General features: G+C 34.3%; 1 protein-coding gene across 2 annotated transcripts; it reads right to left on the bottom strand.

Moving 5' to 3' along the window:
• Positions 1-1,237: 1,237 nt before the first annotated feature.
• On the bottom strand, positions 1,238-20,164 carry farsb (phenylalanyl-tRNA synthetase subunit beta). Of its 2 annotated transcripts, NM_001007768.1 has the most exon segments (17): positions 1,238-1,625; positions 3,726-3,878; positions 8,755-8,872; positions 9,274-9,366; positions 9,517-9,597; positions 11,559-11,766; positions 11,853-11,914; positions 13,877-13,928; positions 14,014-14,075; positions 14,579-14,649; positions 15,231-15,339; positions 15,831-15,981; positions 16,983-17,098; positions 17,255-17,330; positions 18,465-18,619; positions 19,504-19,559; positions 20,073-20,138. In NM_001007768.1, coding segments are annotated over 17 exon segments (1,773 nt in total). In that variant the 5' UTR covers positions 20,131-20,138; the 3' UTR covers positions 1,238-1,473.
• Positions 20,165-20,227: the final 63 nt, after the last annotated feature.

Genomic DNA, 20,227 nt, shown 5'->3' on the forward strand with positions numbered 1-20,227 from the left:
ATATATTTGGTGACATAGATTGAGATTAGTTTTGGCTTTTTTGGAAAAAAAAAAGTTTCAATCAAAATTGCTACCCAATATATACCAAACAACCTCAGTTTAATAACAATATTTCCCCTAATTGCTCATTTTGTACTCAATATGATAAAACACTAAATCATTTATTTTGGGAGTGCACTTACTTTAAAGTGTTTTGGGGTGACTTTTTCAATTTCTTGACTTTTCTATCTTTTGATTTCCTCAAAACAGTGGCGCCAAACTTAAATATTCCTAGAAACCACATAGCTACTACCTAACACTAATTAGGAACACTTTAGGAACCTGTAAGCCATGTAATAAGCAAGATAATGTACATACAGGTGGTTGTTTTTGCTGAATAAACTCTTTAGTATAAAATGCATTCAGGACTTCATCACAAAATGAAGCCTCACATAAAACTGAAGGGCTTTATTCTGCAAAAAGAACTGTCCTAGATGTGCTTTATATCGCTTATTATACGGCTACTTGCCACAAAACATTGTTCTGAGCCATAATAGTTTAATTTTTTAATTAAACGCAAAGCTGACAGAAACAAAAACAGCTGATGGAGTATACACTAACCTGTGCATTATTAAGTCACAAGATGGCGACAAACAGTCAAAAACACAAATCTGACAGAAACGAAAACGGCTGAATGGAGTATACAGTAACCTGACAGACAAACAGATGCACATAAATGTGGTTGTAAGTTTATAAATGTGAGCGTGTTCATTGACGGTCAAGTTGATTGGAAGTTTACAGATGAGCCGACGTATTCAGCGGTTGTTATCTGAGAGTAACATATCCTGCACGACTGACCAATCAGATTAGAGTATTCCAGACAGCCATGTAATAATATTCGATAACAACCACCTTGATGTAGATAACCTCTTCTTCAAGCAACATCAACATTTCAACAACCTTATTTCGCCTAGCATTAAATAAATGTTTTAATTCTATGTCAGTGTTTCTCAACCACGTTCCTCGAGGATCACCAACCCTGCATGTTTTAGATGTCTCCTTTGTCATGCCAATTAAAGGTCTTTAAGTCTCTGCTAATGTGCTGATAATCTGATTCAGGTGTGTTTGGTTAAGGAGACAGGGAAATATGCAGAGCTGGTGGTCCTCCAGGAACGTGGTTGAGAAACACTGCCCTATGTTACAGCTTGGCACTTTGGAGGACACTGCTTGACAAAAAGCTGAAAATTATAGACATTTGTGGGTTTACTCATCCATATTCATTTATTTATTTCCTTGTCATTAAATGAAGTGGACACAACGACTCAGTCTTGATGTTTAATATGGAGTAAAACAGTGATTTATCTTCTGGGCATACAGTAACACATGCTGTTGTAACTAGAGCTCGTTTCCTGAAGACAGAAGGGGGCGGTACTGTTTATGTAGGAGAAGGGGCTAATGGATAGGGGTGTGGCTAAAATACTCTGCATAATGACCTCACAGGAAGGGCTCAATATCGATTTCTATAGCGGAGCAGGGCATCGTGAGCTCAAAGCGACTGATGACGTCAGGGTGGAGGACCCCGAGGTGCCCGATGCTCTTGCCTGATGAAAAGATCTCAGCACAGCGACCAGGGAAGAAGGTTGAATCTGTAAGAAAGTATTACAATATTAAAGTGATTTAAAAATTACTTCTATAGTTCAGAAGGAAGGCCTATTTTAGTGTTATTCATGAAAAAAAAGTGAAATGTTCAACTTTGGTGTCTGCACTGAACTAGAATTACAGAAGTGATTTAAACATTATACACACAGCTATATACCTTATAATTCTCAGCATTTACTACTTGATATGTTTGTGTTAATATTTTTTTTATTCCATAAAGGTGTAACAATCTTAAATAAACTGCGTTCACACTAGAGTTGGGCGATGTCGAACAATTTGGCATCGTACGATGTCTAATATTGAACATCGCGATGGACGATGGCATCATCATCATTGGCAGCGGTGAATTAATTATGAATAATTAAATAATTCATAACGAATTAATTATTTGTAGCCTAACGTTTTAACTACCTGACCCGTATGGTCTTTGTTTAACCCATAACCAAATAATAAATGAATAAATATAAGTTAGACACATATACCTGTCGTTATAATGGCGTTGACGAACTTGGTTGGTAAAAAAGGTGCACAACCAACAGTATCTGATGTTTTAGCTAAAATTACTAAGTACAAGCGTCAAAGTTAAAGATTTTTCACAAGCGGATTTGCAACGGGGGCGGAGGATGACGATGCCGGCTCAGCATCGTTGTGTCTGTCGGCCATCGGCGATGGCATTTTCTATTGGCCCAACCCTAGTTCGCACCAGACACGGAAGAAGTGTCAAGCGCAATTGATTAACATGTTAAGTCAATGCAAAGGCACAAATAGACATCCTGCGAATGATGCGAATTGTGCGGTGCGAATTAAGCGTTTTGGGCGTTTGACACTCGAGTTCGAAAATCTGAACTTGCGCTATGTGTGCGTTTCCTAGCAACAAGTGCAAACGCCTAATATCGTAGACGGTGTCCATATCCCTCAAAGCTGTTTAGAATTAAATGTTTATAGACCGTGTGACCCAAATCCTTGTCAGAAGTCTATAGTGTTTGGTACGTGCCTTTGATGTACCCCTCTGTGCTTTTTGCGTCCTTGTCACATCACCAGTGGCACCAAAATTAGGCACCGAAATTCATGTACTGATTCAGTGATTTGCTTGTGAGAGACTGTTTTCACTCTCAGCTCACATCATTCAAAAGAAAAGGTCCACATTGTCCCTCGATAATGTCAATAGACTGGACTGTCTTAGCAACTGGCTAAATGTTAAGGAGGACTACGCAAAATTGTTTCTACTTTATAATTAATGTTCTCAACTCGCAATACAACTTCACAATGAGTACACTTGTTTGTATTCAGTACTTTATTATTATAATAGTGTTTAAAATTTGCAATGCCTGTATTTTGGATTTTTTTTTTTTTAGTTCACTTAGAAATCCAACCTGGAAATCATTTTTGTTTGTTATTGGCGTTGATTGTTTTGAAATTTAAATGGCACCCGCATGCCTGTGTTTTTATTTCTGTATTAAATATGGCTTTTATGATTAATCGTGATTAATTACAAAATAAGTGTGATTTATTCGTTTTTTTTTTTTTTTATCAATTGACAGCCCTAATAAATACACTTACTATGTTTTTGTTTAGTCCAAAAATCCAAAATACCAAAAATCTCGATTCCATGAGTATATGGTGTCGTGGTTTTTCGCAATCAAAAAATGTCATTATAATGGAAGTCAAGGGGGCAAAATAAGCCACCAGCATAACGAAAGGGAAGTCAATTTGCCCAGTGAGTATATTAAGTTTTTGAAAAATTTCCCAATTAAGATTCGTCACCAAAAAATCCTTTCATTTGCTGAAACGCAGAGAAAGTTGTGGCCGAATTCAGGCTCAGAATCACCCCAGAGTTGATGAAAAGCTTAACTCGTCCATTAGGTGGAAATGAAAATGAGGAAAACATGATCTGTCCAGCAATAAAAGACTTCCTGTTAACATTCTGTTGACCTACTGCACGCTGTTAAATATTAACCAGTCAAAATTAATCTTTGAATATGACTCATGAGCTCATTAAACGGATGCACACAGTCATCTCTCTGAGTATCAGAGGAAGAACATCATCATCATTATTATTATGTGGACTTTGAGCTTTTCTTCCTCACCTTCTGCCGCCTGTATGTGGTATCCTTGATCACGGCCCGGTTTGACATCCAGCAGCTGCATGACCCGATCCAGAAGCCCATGGATGACCTCGAAACCTGGACTCTTGTTGTAGTAAATGGCACAGAGACGCCGGTTGTTACGAGCTCCTACATCTGAGAGACGGAGGAAGTTCAGAGGTTGTTGATTAGCATGACTTACATGTGACAAACTATCTAGTGGCTTTATGAAGGGAAATTAAATATTTTAAAGGGGACCTATTAAGTCTTGTTTTACAAGATGTAAAATAAGTCTCTGATGTCCTTCGAGTGTGTATGTGAAGTCTCAGCTCTAAATACCATACACATTTTTTTTATATAAACTTGGTGAATCTGCCCTGTGAAATCACATCATGTGAGACCAATCCGGACAGAAATTTAAAACATGGACCAATCTCTCACTTTTTCAAATGCATAATCATCTTGTTTTTCCCGCCCATTTTCGCAGTGCCGCACAACTAAATTTTGCACGTACAAAGTCTAGTGCAGGGATGGGCAAACTTGATCCTCGAGGGCCGGTGTCCCTGCAGAGTTTTGTTCCAACACTAGTCAAACACACCTGAACATGCTAATTAGTGTCTTTAAGATCACAAGAAATCTATAAGCAGATGTGTTTGATTAGGGTTGGAGCTAAACTGTGCAGGACACCGGCCCTCCAGGACCGAGTTTGCCCACCCCTGGTCGAGTGTGACTGCAGCATGATTCTGCAGACTGTTTTTACCAAGTGTGATTATTAAAGATAGAAGCTGCTTATATTCACATATTGACTGCTGCCACACAACTGTGTTTTATCCCCTTGTAAAAGTTTTTTTTTGCACATTAGCTCACCTTTAAGACCAAAAAAATCTGTCAAAATTAAATATTCCATAAGTTTAACCCTTTGAATTGGATCATACTTGCTTGATTGACTTTTTGTCTATAGGTTTAAATGTCTAAATTCAGCTTGGAGGGTTTTCGGGAACACAATTTAATCTAAGATATTGATCAAAACAAAACTTAGTGTGGAAGTTAAAGGGTTATCCTCTTAAGGCCCAAGGTGTTTTTTTACATGCAATTTTGATTTCTCTTTGCTATTTGGGCTTATTGGAACCTAATTAGAATAAAAATCTAAGTATCATCTTTTGATATGATGTACTTTTAGAGAAAGATGATTTCCATATACGTGGACTCGTGGTCCCAATTTACATAAAACACTTATTCCAGAATTTTTTATGCAAATTTAACAAACAATTTTTTTTTTATTTGCTTTGACTATCAGAGTGTAAAAACTATTTTTTCCCATTTTGGACAGTTAAAAATAGGGTTTGGGACATTTCATATGCTGCAAAACAGTTGAAGGATGACAGTTTATGTCGGTAACAAAATATAAAACATACAAAGTATTTTAAAAAGCCACTTAAGAGCTAATGTGCTGTCCACGTATGTGGACACTTGGGGCCCTAGGAGGTTAAGAAGGCACAAACTGGTTTTTTATTTGAAATAATTTGAGTGTCAAACTTTATTTAAAGATTAAAGTTTTTTGCACACTAAATGTAAAATTTTAATAAAAACTTCAAAAATAAAAATAAAAAAATCGACACCACATTGTGTGAATTGTATTGACACACTGCCGTTTTTTTTTTTTTTTTTTTTTTACATGCGAAAAAGTGCTTTGAGAGGTGTTTTGACAGTTCAGAGCCAGCGTTCAAGCAAAAAGCTAAATAAAGAATAGACTGATTTCACATGGATGCCATTTTTAAAAGTGAAATCGAGGCTGCGGTGGGAAGAAACCCGGTAGTATCAATGGGAGTTACAAAGTAACGTTGTAATGTAGCTGGCTGTATATCTTATCAGCGAAGAGAAATCGAGACAAAGTTATCATTTTACCGCCTTCCAAGTGGCCCGAAGGTCTGTTCTGAATGAATGGTGAAAATAAAATGGGATATCAGTGCCCATTTTCAGCTAAATGGCTTTAGTTAGCTAACGTTTTCTTTCCCAAACAGACATTTTAGATGCCCTTTTCTCAAATTTGAGTTAATGAACTGATTCTTTCACTATTTAAGACTCGTCAAGATACTTAATAAAAGAAAAAAACGTCAATTTCCCACTAACATTTAAGGCACTATTGATGGCTTTCTTAAAACAGCGCTGATTTGCGATTGTGCTCACGAGCTCAACAGAAATGACTGTGATTGGCTGACATGGTCATCAGTTCATCAACCGCTGCTCACCGATCACAAACACAGATGAGCGATCTGCTTGATGACTCGACTGATCTTCACGGCTGCTTCTCGCTTCAGTCTCCGTGTATTTGTGTTTGCACATGGTGAAGAGCGGTAAACTGTTGAGCAATGGTGAATACTATGGTAACTCAGCGCTGTTTGTGAACGCGCTCAGCGGTGCTTGGATGTTAGCTGGAAATGAATGCTTTTAAAACATCAGTACCAGGACAACACTAAAACAGACAACACGAGAGTGTGCTACAAAGGACTACAGTTTTTTACTGCTCACTGGGTTACATAGGCTGAAGCAGGGAAGCATCCCCACTGTGTTTAACTGGTGCCATGAACTGAAGCCCAGGAGGACACTTGAGCATATTACTCTTAAAAAGATTGTGATGTTGTTTGATGTTAAATTGCTTTTAATTGTTTAAATTAAACTAACTGAATGATATTAAAGCAATGTTTACACCATTTCTGCATTTTGAAATCTCGGCAACAGCTGGAGGTTTGTAGTCCACAGCATGTTGCTGCAATGTTTACAGTGCTCAGGGCTCAACAATAAGGACTGCCCGATGGCCCGGGGCCAGCGTGAAAGACACTCGGGACAGTAGACAGGATTGTTACTGGCCCCTATCGGCCAGTAACGATGAAAGCGTTTTTTTTTTTTTTGTAACCCAGTAACAACCAGTACAGCCAAAAGATGGCAACATGGCGGCAAAATTAAACAATGAGGCTAAAAGAAAACGTCTGTTTCTAAAGTCTTAGAAGCAGACAATTACATTGGTACAAAATTAAGGAACTGAAAAGAAAGAACAACAAAAAAAAAAAAACAGTTGTCAGTTTGGCAAGCCATTTTTATAAAAATTATTTAGAATTGCATTAAAATACCAGCACATTTTTCATACTGCTCTTTTATTTGCATAAAATCCTTTTGCTCATTATACATTTATTAACATATTTAAAATGTTAAAATTCTAGATTCACAGGCATAATTTTGCCATTATTCAAAATATGTGGCCAAGAAATAGCTATTAACTTTTTAGTTTTTTTTGGTGGGGCCAGTAAAAATTTTGGCAGGGCAAGTAAAAATCTCAACCAATGGCCCGATCGGACCCGTATAAAAAATCCTTAGCGTTGAACCCTGGCACTGATCCACTACTTACGAGTTTCTTCCTCGCTTTGGCTCTTTAAAATGGCAGCCTCGTAAAATAAGCGTATGGCGTCATTTGAGCTAGAGATAACTTTGACAAACACAGTGCATAAAATAAAGATTTAATGTGGCAGACAGTTGTGAACACCTACATGCTAGATTCAGTGACTGGCACACCTCTGCCCTGCTGCTGTTTGGGGTGTGTGTGTGTGCATCCATACATTTGACGTACTGACCATAGACATTATAAAAGAAAGCATGGTCCGCTTTCGTTCTGTTGCTTCGACATGTAAACACGGCCACCCTTTATTATAATGTCTGTAGGTACTGCCAGTCTCCGTTCACATATGTGAATGTGTGAAGTATCACAAGCAATGAATTAAAATTCCACTGATTTCCTGAAATAAACTTTGCATTTCGAGATAATCTAGCGCAGCTCTTTGATAATGAGCTGAACTCTCCTTTCTCTCAATTTGCATTGATTCTTAATGTAACATTTTATAATATATCAGAAAAACACTTCACTGCACATTTTTGGCAGAAAAACAAATATTCCTCAGTATTATTGTCTTATTTTTCAGTACAACCATTAAAGGACATTCGCACGAGAACCAAAATAACTCTGGGAAACTGAGTCTGTTAAATTGATCAGAACAAATTTACTTAAAGATCAAAATGTGTCAATAAAATAATAAAAGAGAAACACAATTGACATATTCATTCTCATATTAAGCAAACATGTTTATTGTTAGATGTAACCTAATATAAGGATGTTTAGATAAATGTATTGAGGAAGAAAAAAACTAAGATTGATTGATTCAAGACTCTTTATGTGCTTCATTTGTGAAAGCTTGATTTTAAATGGACAAGAATTTAAATAGTGGTTTACCCTCATTGCTCGACAAAAAAAGATTATATTAGAAACAAGAGCTTAATAACCAAACAGTGGATGGTCTCCATTGACTTCCATAGTATATTATTTTGCTTTCAGAAGAAGAAATTCATATACATATAAAACTTGAGGGCAAATAAATGCTGGCATATACAGTTGAAGTCAGAATTATTAGCCCCCTTTGAATATTTTTTGCTTTTTAAAATATTTTTCTAATTATGTTAAACAGGGCAAGGAAACTTTCACAGTATGTCTCATAATATTTTTTCTTCTCTTATTTGTTTCATTTCGGCTAGAATAAAAGCAGTTATTAATTTTTTAAACAACATTAAGGACAAAATTATTAGCCCCTTTAAGCTATTTTTTCGATAGTCTACAGAAACAAACCATTGTTATACAATAACTTGCCTAATTACCCTAACCTGCCTAGTTAACCTAATTAACCTAGTTAAGCCTTTAAATGTCACTTTAAGCTGTATAGAAGTGTCTTAAAAAAGATCTAGTCAAATATTATTTACTGTCATCATGGCCAAGATAAAAATAAATCAGTTATTAGAGATGAGTTATTAAAACTATTATGTTTAGAAATGTGCTGAAAACAATATTCTCTCTTTTAAACAGAAATTGGGGGGAAAAATAAACAGGGGGGGGCTAATAATTCTGACTTCAACTGTATATTGTTTGAAGTGTACTGTCCCTTTAAAAAATGTTTTTTAAGATCCACAAAAGCAGATAAGATGGCTAACACACCTTTTGTTTCATCCTTCAGGACGACGTCCGAAATCTCGAACAGTTTGAGAGGAAGTGGCATCTTTCTGTTGGCAGCGACTGTTTTCAGCAGCCCAGGAAGAAGACAGGTACGTGCCACCTAGAGGACAGAATGGGTGAGTTTGTCAAACCTCTCATTTACTGATCATTATAGAGATAATTCACCCAAAAATTCAAATTTCGACAACAAATTTACCCTCCATTAAGTGGAAATACGCCTTTATGAGTTCATTTATTCTGCTGAACACAAAAAAGATATTTTGAAGAATGTTCAGAAACCTGTAACCATCCAAAAAACAAAAACTATGGAGGTCAATGGTGTCCAGCTTTCTTCAAAATATAATTTGTGTTCAACAGAAGAAAGAATTTTGAAGTAAATGAGGACAGAGTTTTCATTTTTTAATGTGCACTATCAGTGTAAAAAAACGTGTGACAGCACCCACTAGTGGACAAATGTGAGAAATGCCAATCAGATCTTTAAAATAGGTTTGTGGATGTTACCTGAAACTCTGCGGTCTTCGGGTTGGAGATATGAACTGCTCCGATTTCTGCCATGTTTTTCCTGAGTTTATCAGCAATGTCTTCTTGTGAGCACTACAGAGACAAAATAAATAAATAAATAAATGCATAGGCAAACAAACAAAAGGTTTTGTTAATGTCGTTGTGGTTGTGCACATAAACAAACATACAGAAACAAATGCACTCTCTGTTTTTCATAGCATCAGTAATATATGATTTCTTTACCAGAGCGAATGTTAGAGCTTCAGTAAAGCCAGCAGCTGCAAGATCTTGCCTCAATAATTCTGTCAGTTTATTTACAGGGAGCTGCAAAACACAAAAACACACACATTTAGTCAAGTCACTTTGAGGTTTAGTGTCATTCATCTACATGTGTGTATTCCAAGACTACAGAGCTACATAAATAAACAATCATAAACATGAACAAAACACTGGATGTAAGAGCTATTTTAAACCTATACGTAACTAACATACCGGAGCAATAATCTAACAATACTAACTAAACATATACTATAAGTGCTTAACTTTACACATAACTCAAGATAGACTATACAAGTACTTTTTCATAAGACATAACAATATTGTGCAAAAGAGACATTTAGGGCCCTATCATACACCCAGTGCAAGACGTGTTTGGCGCTACTTGTTGCAACAGTAATTTTCACGTTTTGCGCCACGTTGCTTAAATTGCACATCCATTTGCATCACTTTGTGGACTCGTGGATGTGCTGGCCTAAAATAAAGGTGTGTTAAGGCGTATTGTTGGAGCTTTACTATTTTAAGAAACTAAAATAGACCGCGCCAATCTCTTCATTATTATTGTTCATTCGTTTTTTCGAAATTAGAACTGAATTTAGAAATAGTTTTTAAACCAATCTTTGCAGTTAACAAATGAAATTAAATATGTAGGCTAATAGATATTAGGAGTGCGAACAACACCGTTTCCTTATCCACGAAAATAAAGGAGTTAAGAGTAAAAGTAAAGAGAAAGAGGCTGAATACAGGAGGCTCATTCTTTATCCTCGCGCTGCAGATAGTCTGTTTAACTTGCTAGTGAAGCATTCAGTTTTTCCACTTACAAAGCAAGTCCAAATGCACCATGGCACAACGCAACAGACTTCTAAAGGGAATGAGAGATGAGACTCTGATTGGTTCAAAGCATGTTATGCTCAAAACACACCCATAACTCAATAAGAGAATAGCACAACCCTGTTAGACCGTGAGCCAGGGCGCAAACCTTATTTTTCAATCCTTAAAATATCAAAAGTAGATTCAGACACATTTGACATTTGCGCCTAGATTGGTAAAATAGAGCCAATACGGTTGAAAACGTAAACGCAACATGATTCGTGGTACATTCACAAGTTTTTCTTATTGAGTCCTTGTAAGATGGAGTTTAAGTAAAGTGTCTGGTGCAAATAAAGAAAAGAGAGTTTCTACAGGTGGTTTGTCAAGCCCACTCACCCGTATGAGGCGCATTAAGAATTGCACAATGTTTTATTTCAAAAACATTTGAGCTTCTTTCTTCTGTCGACACTTGTCCACAAAAGAGGATATTTAAAGAACATTGCCAGTAGCCATCGACTTTCATAGTAAGGAAAGAAATACTATAGAAGTCATTAGCTGGGTTTCCATGCTCCATACATTTCTGTGTTAATGCACATTTTGAAGTATCTAGAGAAACTAGTGATGCAAAGGACAGATTTAGAATAAATAATTTGTAATAAAGATTTTATGCTTCCTAGTAATGGTTTAGGACTTGTGTGACAAAGGTTTATTGCAAAAAATTAGATCTGAAAACACATTTACCCAATAAACTCTGATGTAGTGAACATTACTACACAAGACCAAATTAGCTGTCTCCATTGTGCTTGCCTTTTTACTACTAGTTGCTTGGTTACCAATACTACTACAGGCTGCTCTAACGACTGTATGTAATTGTAAGTCATTTGTAAAAAAAAATTTGCAAACTTTGAAAAGACTTGCTTTACATTAGGATGGAAACCCAGCTAATGACTACTGGTTTCAATCATTTTGGAAAATATCTCCTCCTGTGTTTAATAGAAAAAAAACGCAAACAGGTTTGGAAAAAGTGGATGCGATTTTAATTGTTTAGCAATTTCTCGAAACATCCGCGTTATCAGCTTCTTAAGCATAATCTAAGTACGTCTGTGCATGTAAACACTCACTGATGACAGAATCTCTATTTTTGGTTTAGCTCGAGTTTAAAGCGTTTTGATTGGTCGGATTGAATGTTGCTGTCGAACCTGATTGGCTACGGTGTAAGTGCGAGGCGTGCTCCTGACGATGTTGTTGAAGCCGTACGCGATGGCCGCGTCCTCCATGATGTCACAGGCATGGATGACATCAGAGCGAGTGGGCGGGATCTCCACCTGGATCTGACCGTCCTCACCGCTGACCTCCGACCTCAGACACATGCGGGTCAGCAGCTGAGCGATGCTTTCTGCAGATTCACTGAGAAAAACAAATACAGATGTTCAATATGCTGACTGAACATGAGAATGAGCATTCATATTATAAAATGTTTAAAATGTTCTCACTTGATGCCAACTTTTTTGTTGATGAACTCCCCAGACAGAGTCTCCGTCCTGTACGCCAGCTCCTAATGAGAAAGAATAACAAAAATAACTTTAAAAAGGTATCATTTATCATTATTTATGATATGATTTTTTCTTTAAAGACAATATGGTTTTGTGTAAACTGCATTTTCCTAAATTGTGTATTCATAATGTGACTTGTTCTTTAAAGCCAATTAAGTGTTATGTAATTTTTTTTTGTATAATTATATTATATTTAAACTTATTATTGATAATCGTCATCTTGGAATTACAAGGTTCTATCTGCGTTCTGAATGATTTTTTATTTATGATGTTTTTTTTTAAAGTCTTAAAATGTAAACAACTTATAAAAAAACATCCCATAATGTAAATGAGTTGTCATTTTAATAGGAATGTGTCAATAACTCAATTTTGACAAAAATGTCAGATAGAACCTCATAAATCTAAGGTAACGTAATAATGTTGCAAAATGTAAACATTTTAAATAGACCAACAATAAATGCAAAGTCTAGAAAGTCTATTTATAAATACTACCCGTTCAAGTTTAAATATATACATAAAAATATATACTTTTTAATAAACAAGAATACATTAAACTGATTAAAAGTGACAGAAAAACATTTATAATCTAAATCTAAAATATATAAATTAAATATTTAATTTAAATTGAATATAAATAAATTTGAAATTTTAACTAACTAAAAATTTTTCAATAGATTTTAACATTGTACTAGGAATAAATGAAAATGTTTGTAAAGGAATAAACTACATTTCAAAATAATAAAAAAAACAGTTACTTTAAAGTGTTATGTGTTTCCATAAAAATATAGTAGTTTCTTTAATTTGATCAGAATTTAAGTATACTCTTAATCAACAATGATGCATTAAACTGATTAAAAGTGACAGTAAAACTATTTATAATATAACAAATTATATAAATGCTGTTTTTATTTTAATTCATTAAAGTTTTAAATAGATTTTAACATTGGTAATGCAAATAATAAACGAAAATGTTTGTAAAGGAATAAACTACAATTCAAAATAAATTCAAAATAGAAAACAGACATAATTGTAATAATTTCTTAAAATTTACAGTAGTTTTTATATTTCGATCTGTTCTAAAGCTTATATATATATATATATATATATATATATATATATATATATATATATATATATATTTAAATTGCACTTCTAATGAACAAGGATGCATTAAACTGACTAAAAGTGACAGTAAAAACATTTACAAATAACAAATTATATAAATGCTGTTCCTTTGAAATTTTAACTAATTAAAATTTTGATTTCAACATTGTTTATACAAGGAATAAATGAAAATTTTTTATATAGGAACGAACTACATTTCAAAATAAATTAAAGCAGAAAACAACTTTAAATTGTAATAATTTTTCAGAATATTACATCAGAAAACATTCGTTATTATTGTGATTTATCAGTGCAAATGATATGCAAAATGCAGTGCTGCTTCATATTTTTTTAATTATTTGGAAAACATTTTCATTCATTCATTCATTTTTCTTCAACTGAGTCAAATACATTTTATAAAAAGGTCTTTAAGAGTGCTTACACAACAATTTACTTCAAATCTAATGAATGTTTCTGACGATAGTGTGTATAGCATACATTTACATTTATATACATCTCTAGCTGAAACTCTGCTTGTGTGCAACTAAAGTAGTTCCCTTTGGTTGCATTTTTAACATGTAAACCATGCTTTTACATCATACTAACAGTATCCACTCTTGTATAAATAATGATAGTTGCATTATTCACATGATCATAACAAATCAACAGAGCTTAAAGCAATAGCTCACGAATATAAATCTACACCAACTGTGTTTGTCTGACAGAAAAAGTCATATAAACCAATAATGGCTGGCGGAGGAGTCAATTATGGGGTTATTTTCATTTTTGGGTGAACTACTTTTGTCATATACACTTCATTACTTTAAGTGTGTTAGACAAGCAAAGGAGTGTATACTTACAGGATACACACACATTCTGCCATCAGGATAAACAACCTCTGCCTCCTCAACCCTGAACACAGAGAAAAACATCATGACAAATGCACACTCTAGCACATGATCGTGCTAGAAATGATGGCAATAGTGACAGAACTCACGTGAAGGGCTGCTCACAGTATTCACTAAACATGGTCACTATCATGTCCAGCGTGATCTTTGCCTGCAAACACACACACACACATTACATTTTGCACATTTAAATGCATCCTGTGGTTCAAGCAAACAACATATTATTCGGCTATAGAGTAAATATTACAATATATGTACCCTCATGAAGTCTGTTTTTCAATGCAATTATATTGAAAAATGTCATTTATTCTGATGATGCAAAGATTTTTTTTGCATCATTATTTTTTGTTCACATATTCCTTTAGAAATTAGTCTATTATGATGATTTCCTGATCAGAAATCCCAATAATGACATTTTGTTCAGAATTATTTGCTAAAAGAAGGTTTCTTAATAATTTGCATTTTATTGAGTCATTATTAATGTATTTACTGTCACTTTTGTACTATTTGCATCCATGCAGAACCAAAAATACAATAAAAATGAAATATCTTACAACCCAAATCTTAGAAATATATTGTATATTGCATTATTAGAAAATATTCTTGACTTGAAGAAAATCTGATCTTATGTTTGGTGTCAGTAAAGTGGTTTACCTTTGTGAGGTCTGTGGCCGTGCACTCAATGAAAACATTCTTTGTGTTTAATGAGATTTTGCTGTGGTTCCCTGAAATAGAGAGTTAAAAACTAAATCTAAGCATTAAATAATGCTTAATGCTTATTAAGTATTATATTAAATCCAGCATAATTATTTGCAGAAGGATTAAAGAATAATTTCACTTCCAGAATGAAAATTTCCTGATAATTTAATCACCTCCCTGTCATCCAAAATGTTCATTAAATATTAAATTAAGTTTTTTCAGGGAATACAAGCAGGGTTTTTCCTCAATAAAGACTTCACATCCAAATTGCCGTTTCAGTGCAGCTTCAGTAATCCAGCTAGGAATAGAGGTGTTACCTGGCAAAATAATTGGTCATTTTCTAAATATAAACAAATATATAAATTAAAAATAATACAAATAATTATTATAAATATTAATAATATTCAAACACCATATATGTCCACGGTATATTAAGAACAATCCTGCACATTTCCCCTAATACCTCAATTCCTTTTTCAACTGAAAATAAAGAAAGAAATTACCATCTTGGATGACAAGAGGTGAAAAAATGATCAGAAAATTATATGGATGATTTTGGTTTTGGAAGTGAGTCAATCTTTTTTTGATTTTAGTGTATTAAACTCACCATTGATGATAGGAGGCATGGACAGGACGATGCCATTACTGTCATATATAATCGGGTAGAGAGGCTCGTTCTCGATGATGTGCAGGTAGTGCCTCAGGTGACTGTCGGACTATATGACAATAAACAATCAATACACATCTGAATATATATATATATACACACACACACACACAGTTGAAGTCAGAATTATTAGCCCCCCTGATTTATTAGCGCCCCAGTTAATTTTTTCCCCAATTTTTGTTCTGAAGATGAACGGAAAAAAATTTGCTTAAAGGGGCTAGTAATTTTGTCTCAAAAATGGGTTTTAAAAACTTAAAACTGCTTTCATTCTAGGCGAAATAAAACAAATAAGACTTTCTCCAGTAGAAAAGATAATATCAGACATACTGTGAAAATTTCCTTGCTCTGTTAAAAATCATTTGGGAAATATTTAAAAGAGAAAAAAAAATCAAAAGGGGGCTAATAATTCTGACTTCAACTGTATGTATGTATGTATGTATGTATATATATATATATATATATATATATATATATATATATATATATATATATATATATAAATATATATAAAATTGTCCTCAACAGCCAATCAGATCTCACCTTATAGAGACTCATGAGCTCAGTGGCAGTGAACTCTTGGCTCTGATTGAGTGGTTTGAAGCGGATTTCACCGGGTGCTTTGGCTGTGTAGGTGAACGGACCGGAGATCGTGTCCAAATCATGAGTTCCTATTGCAACCAGCGTCCTTTTCCTGGTAAGAAAGAATTTTCACAACAATACTAATTATATATATATATATATATATATATATATATATATATATATATATATATATATATATATATATATATATATATATATATATATATATATATATTTAATTATATATTTTTTTTATTTATACAACAGTTCTGTCTGGTTCTCAAATCTGATTGGCTGATAGCCGTGTGATATTCTGCAATATTAGAACTCCTACAGCCTCTTTACCCTTCGTGTATTACTCCACACACATACAGCCAGCAAAAAGCAGACACTACAGATCTTAAGTTTAAAAGAGGCCTACGGCGATATACAGTCATATCGCACTGCTACTCGTGTGATATTGCTCATATATATATTTTTATTTTTTATTTTTTGTCATGTGTGACATAATGCTTACTTTTTTGTGTACTATTTTTGCTTTTCTGCTCATTTTCAGTCTCACCCTAAAAACCTATTCTCAGCCATTTGCACTACAGATCCACTTGACTATAAGGACTATCAGTCAGCTGCTGAGAATATGATAGTTTATATTATTTACTTATTGTTTAGTGTTATTCTTTATTAAAACTGCAGAGCCAACGCTACAAAATTTTGTTCTGTGTACACCAGTACATTTGAATGACAATAAATAAAAGTCTCCAGATCTTATTGGAGAATGCGGCAGATCCTGATTAGATGACTGCATTACGAATCATAATTGGTTGTGTAAATGTGTATATACGGGTTGCTCATGTCAACACCTACCATTTCATTGACTCTTTTGTTTTGTTTTACATTATTTAAATCCTGTAGCTAATGTTTTGTTTATTTCTGTTATTATCCCTAGACATTTGTTTGTTGCTTTAACTGATTGTTGTTCTATTAGTTTCGTTTATAACAAATAGTTTGCATTAATGCTAACTTGTTGGTTGATTTCTATTATGTTGCGCCTTAAATGAGCGGGTCGTAACAGTGTCAATAAAAATAACGCATGCTTGTCTGTGTGTTTACCTGCAGATGTTCTGGTGCAGTTTCTCCTGCAGCTCTATGAAGCTGTCGTATCGCTCCTGGGTGAATGTAATGTTGCGCAGTACAGCGGCTACAGCGAACGGCCTCACAGATGCCGTCTACAGAAACACAAGTACGATCAAATAACAGCACCACAACCATTACATTCAAATCAATCATCCCTCTCCATTCCTCAATACGGCTGATGCTTTCTTGCTCTCACATAATCAATGTAATTAATTTCCTCTAAGCTGTAAGATGACACTGATAATAACCTCCTCTGTTATGAGCAGCCGCTGAGGCTCTCCTCCATCCGCAGGACTCACACGCTTGTACCGAGGAGCTTCCATCCTGCAAAACAGCCATATATTTAATGCATATAACATCACTTGTTTTTATTTAATGCCATGTCAGCAACACAAGCCATTTATATGAATATAATAACAATAAATACATTAAAAACTACAAACAAATAAGCATAATATATTTTACATACGATTTTTAATGTTAATATATTATTTAAATACTAAAGCATTTCCTGGTAAGACATTATTGAAGGTCCCGTGAAATTAGTAATAAAGTTCTATAGATTGTTATTATTATATTAGTCTTCAAGGATATGTACACTCATCGGCCACTTTATTAGGTACACCTGTCCAACTGCTCGTTAACGCAAATTTCTAATCAGCCAATGACATGGCAGCAACTCAATGCATCTAGACATGTAGACATGATCAAGACAATCTCCTGCCGTACAAACCGAGCATCAGAATGGGGAAGAAAGGTGATTTAAGTGACTTTGAACGTGGCATTGTTGTTGGGGCCAGACGGGCTGGTTTGAGTATTTCAGAAACTGCTGATCTACTTGGATTGTCACCCACAACCATCTCAAGGGTTTGTGGTGGTGGTGGTGTAATGGTGTGGAGAATATTTTCTTGGCACACTTTGGGCCCAACCCGGTATTAGTAAATACATAATAAAGTGGCCAGTGAGTGTATAAGCTAGTGCACTCTCAAAACTCACATCTAGAAGTCATAAATAACATTGAAAGCTTTGATTTTGTCGCCTAAATTGATCTAGGATTTTTTGACGTCACCTCACACTTTAGTTTCTCATTAAATCTTTGGACCAATCAAATGCTCTCTAGTATCTGACATGCCCCACCCCCTTTAGGACGCTTCTCTTTTGCTTTTCATTTCATGCGCTTGAGCTCAACCACTCTCACTGGCAGAGCTTGATTAAAAACAAAATGCTATTGACTGTTTGTTTTCAAGAGGAAAGGCTAGTGCTGCCCCATCTTCATTTTTCAGGTGAAATTACATCAAACACTTAATCAAAAGTGCAGGTTTTAAAGCACTTCACGGGACTTTTTAGGTAAATTTACCTAATAAAAAAAACTTCTGTCATCATTTTTAAGTGTGAGAGTTCGATAAAATATGTTAAATACAGCATCTGACAAATTGCAGAAGCTCAAACAGGTCTTACTTGTCCTTGAAGACCTGCAGACCCCTAACGAGACCCTCCAGACACAGCAGATCATAGCGGTTTGCTGGAACGTCGATCTTATAGAGCACAACATCAGACGCTCCTTCTGCTTTATCATCTCCCTGCTCACGGCTTATAATGTCCTTCTCCGAGGTCTACATGTGGGAGACAAAATAATGGATTGTTAAAAAACTCTAATTGAAAATAACATACATTTCTGGAACTACATTATAATTATTTAATAATATATATATAAATATATATATATATATATATATATATATATATATATATATATATATATATATATATATATACATATATATACACGTCATATGGTAATATTATTACTAAAAATGATAATAAATGTATAAAGTCATTTTTTCCTTGTAAATAATGAATGTCAATATTTTATATCAATACTAATTATATATACATGTGCCAAACGTACTATATATGTAAAAATTATTCCGTAATTATTTATATATATATATATATATATATATATATATATATATATATATATATATATATATATATATATATATATATATATGTATATATGTATGTATGTATGTATGTATGTATGTGTGTGTGTGTGTGTGTGTGTGTGTAAATATATATACACACACAACAGTTCTGTCAGGTTCTCAAATCTGATTGGCTGATAGCCGTGATATATTTAAGTAATATCAGCACCCGTACAGCCTCTTTACCCTTTGTGTATTACTCCGCACACATACAGCCAACAAAAAGCAGACACTACAGATCTAAAGTTTAAAAGAGGCCTACACATTTTGATAAAACTGTATATGAATGAAATCACAATACCAACTTAGGATATATATAGAAAAAAATGAATGTAATTATGCATTATGTATATTGTTACTTGATTTGCTATAACTATTTTATCACATAACTGTATAGCTTATTTAGTACAAATATATTTCAACGAAAACCATATTAGGAGATTATTATATACATATAACAAGGGGTTGTCGTTTTTATATGATTAGCTTGCAAACAATTTCATACTTACGATTTCGTCCAGCTCGAGGCCAAACTCGAAACACAGTTCATCAAACTCTTCATCAGCTAATGCACAAATCACAAATAAAAAAACAAATTAAAGCATAAATCCCGAGGCGCATTGTGATGTCGTCATCAGTGAGCTTCCAGTTTGACATATCAGCTTCTCAAATGGATGAAGAATAAAAACTACATTATACAACATACAATATTACACTGTACAAGCAGTAACAGACTTAAATACTTTATATATATATTAAATATGAGACACATCTTCAGTGATTGCGGTGGGATGTCGGTATACTTTAAATCTGATGCAATCGCTGCGACACACTGGTGTCATATGTTATTAAAATAAAATTAATTTCTAGTCTCCACATGAATTCATGAAGTAATAATAAAATGGGTTTAAACGATAAAAATGCGACATACAAAGTGTAATTTATTTCGTTAAGAAATTCCTCCATGATTTCAGCGGATGTTGACATAATCTCTTACACACAATAAGACAATTTTCCCCGTTAACGTCAGATTCTTGATAACGCTCATTTTATTAAACAGATAAATGATAAATATTACTGTATGTTTGTCCCAGAGCTTCAAAAAGCAGATCTCTTTTCACGCTGACTGTCGGCATGGTCGCAGCAGATCACCGGAGTCTGAACCGGAGGAACGCTACACTTCAAAATAAAAGCCCTCATAGAGACGCTTGGAATAAAAGTCCTAAGTAGAAA

This window comes from Danio rerio, chromosome 15, assembly GCF_052040795.2.
Source record: "Danio rerio strain M-AB ecotype USA chromosome 15, GRCz13ab, whole genome shotgun sequence".
Classification (NCBI taxonomy): domain Eukaryota; kingdom Metazoa; phylum Chordata; class Actinopteri; order Cypriniformes; family Danionidae; genus Danio; species Danio rerio.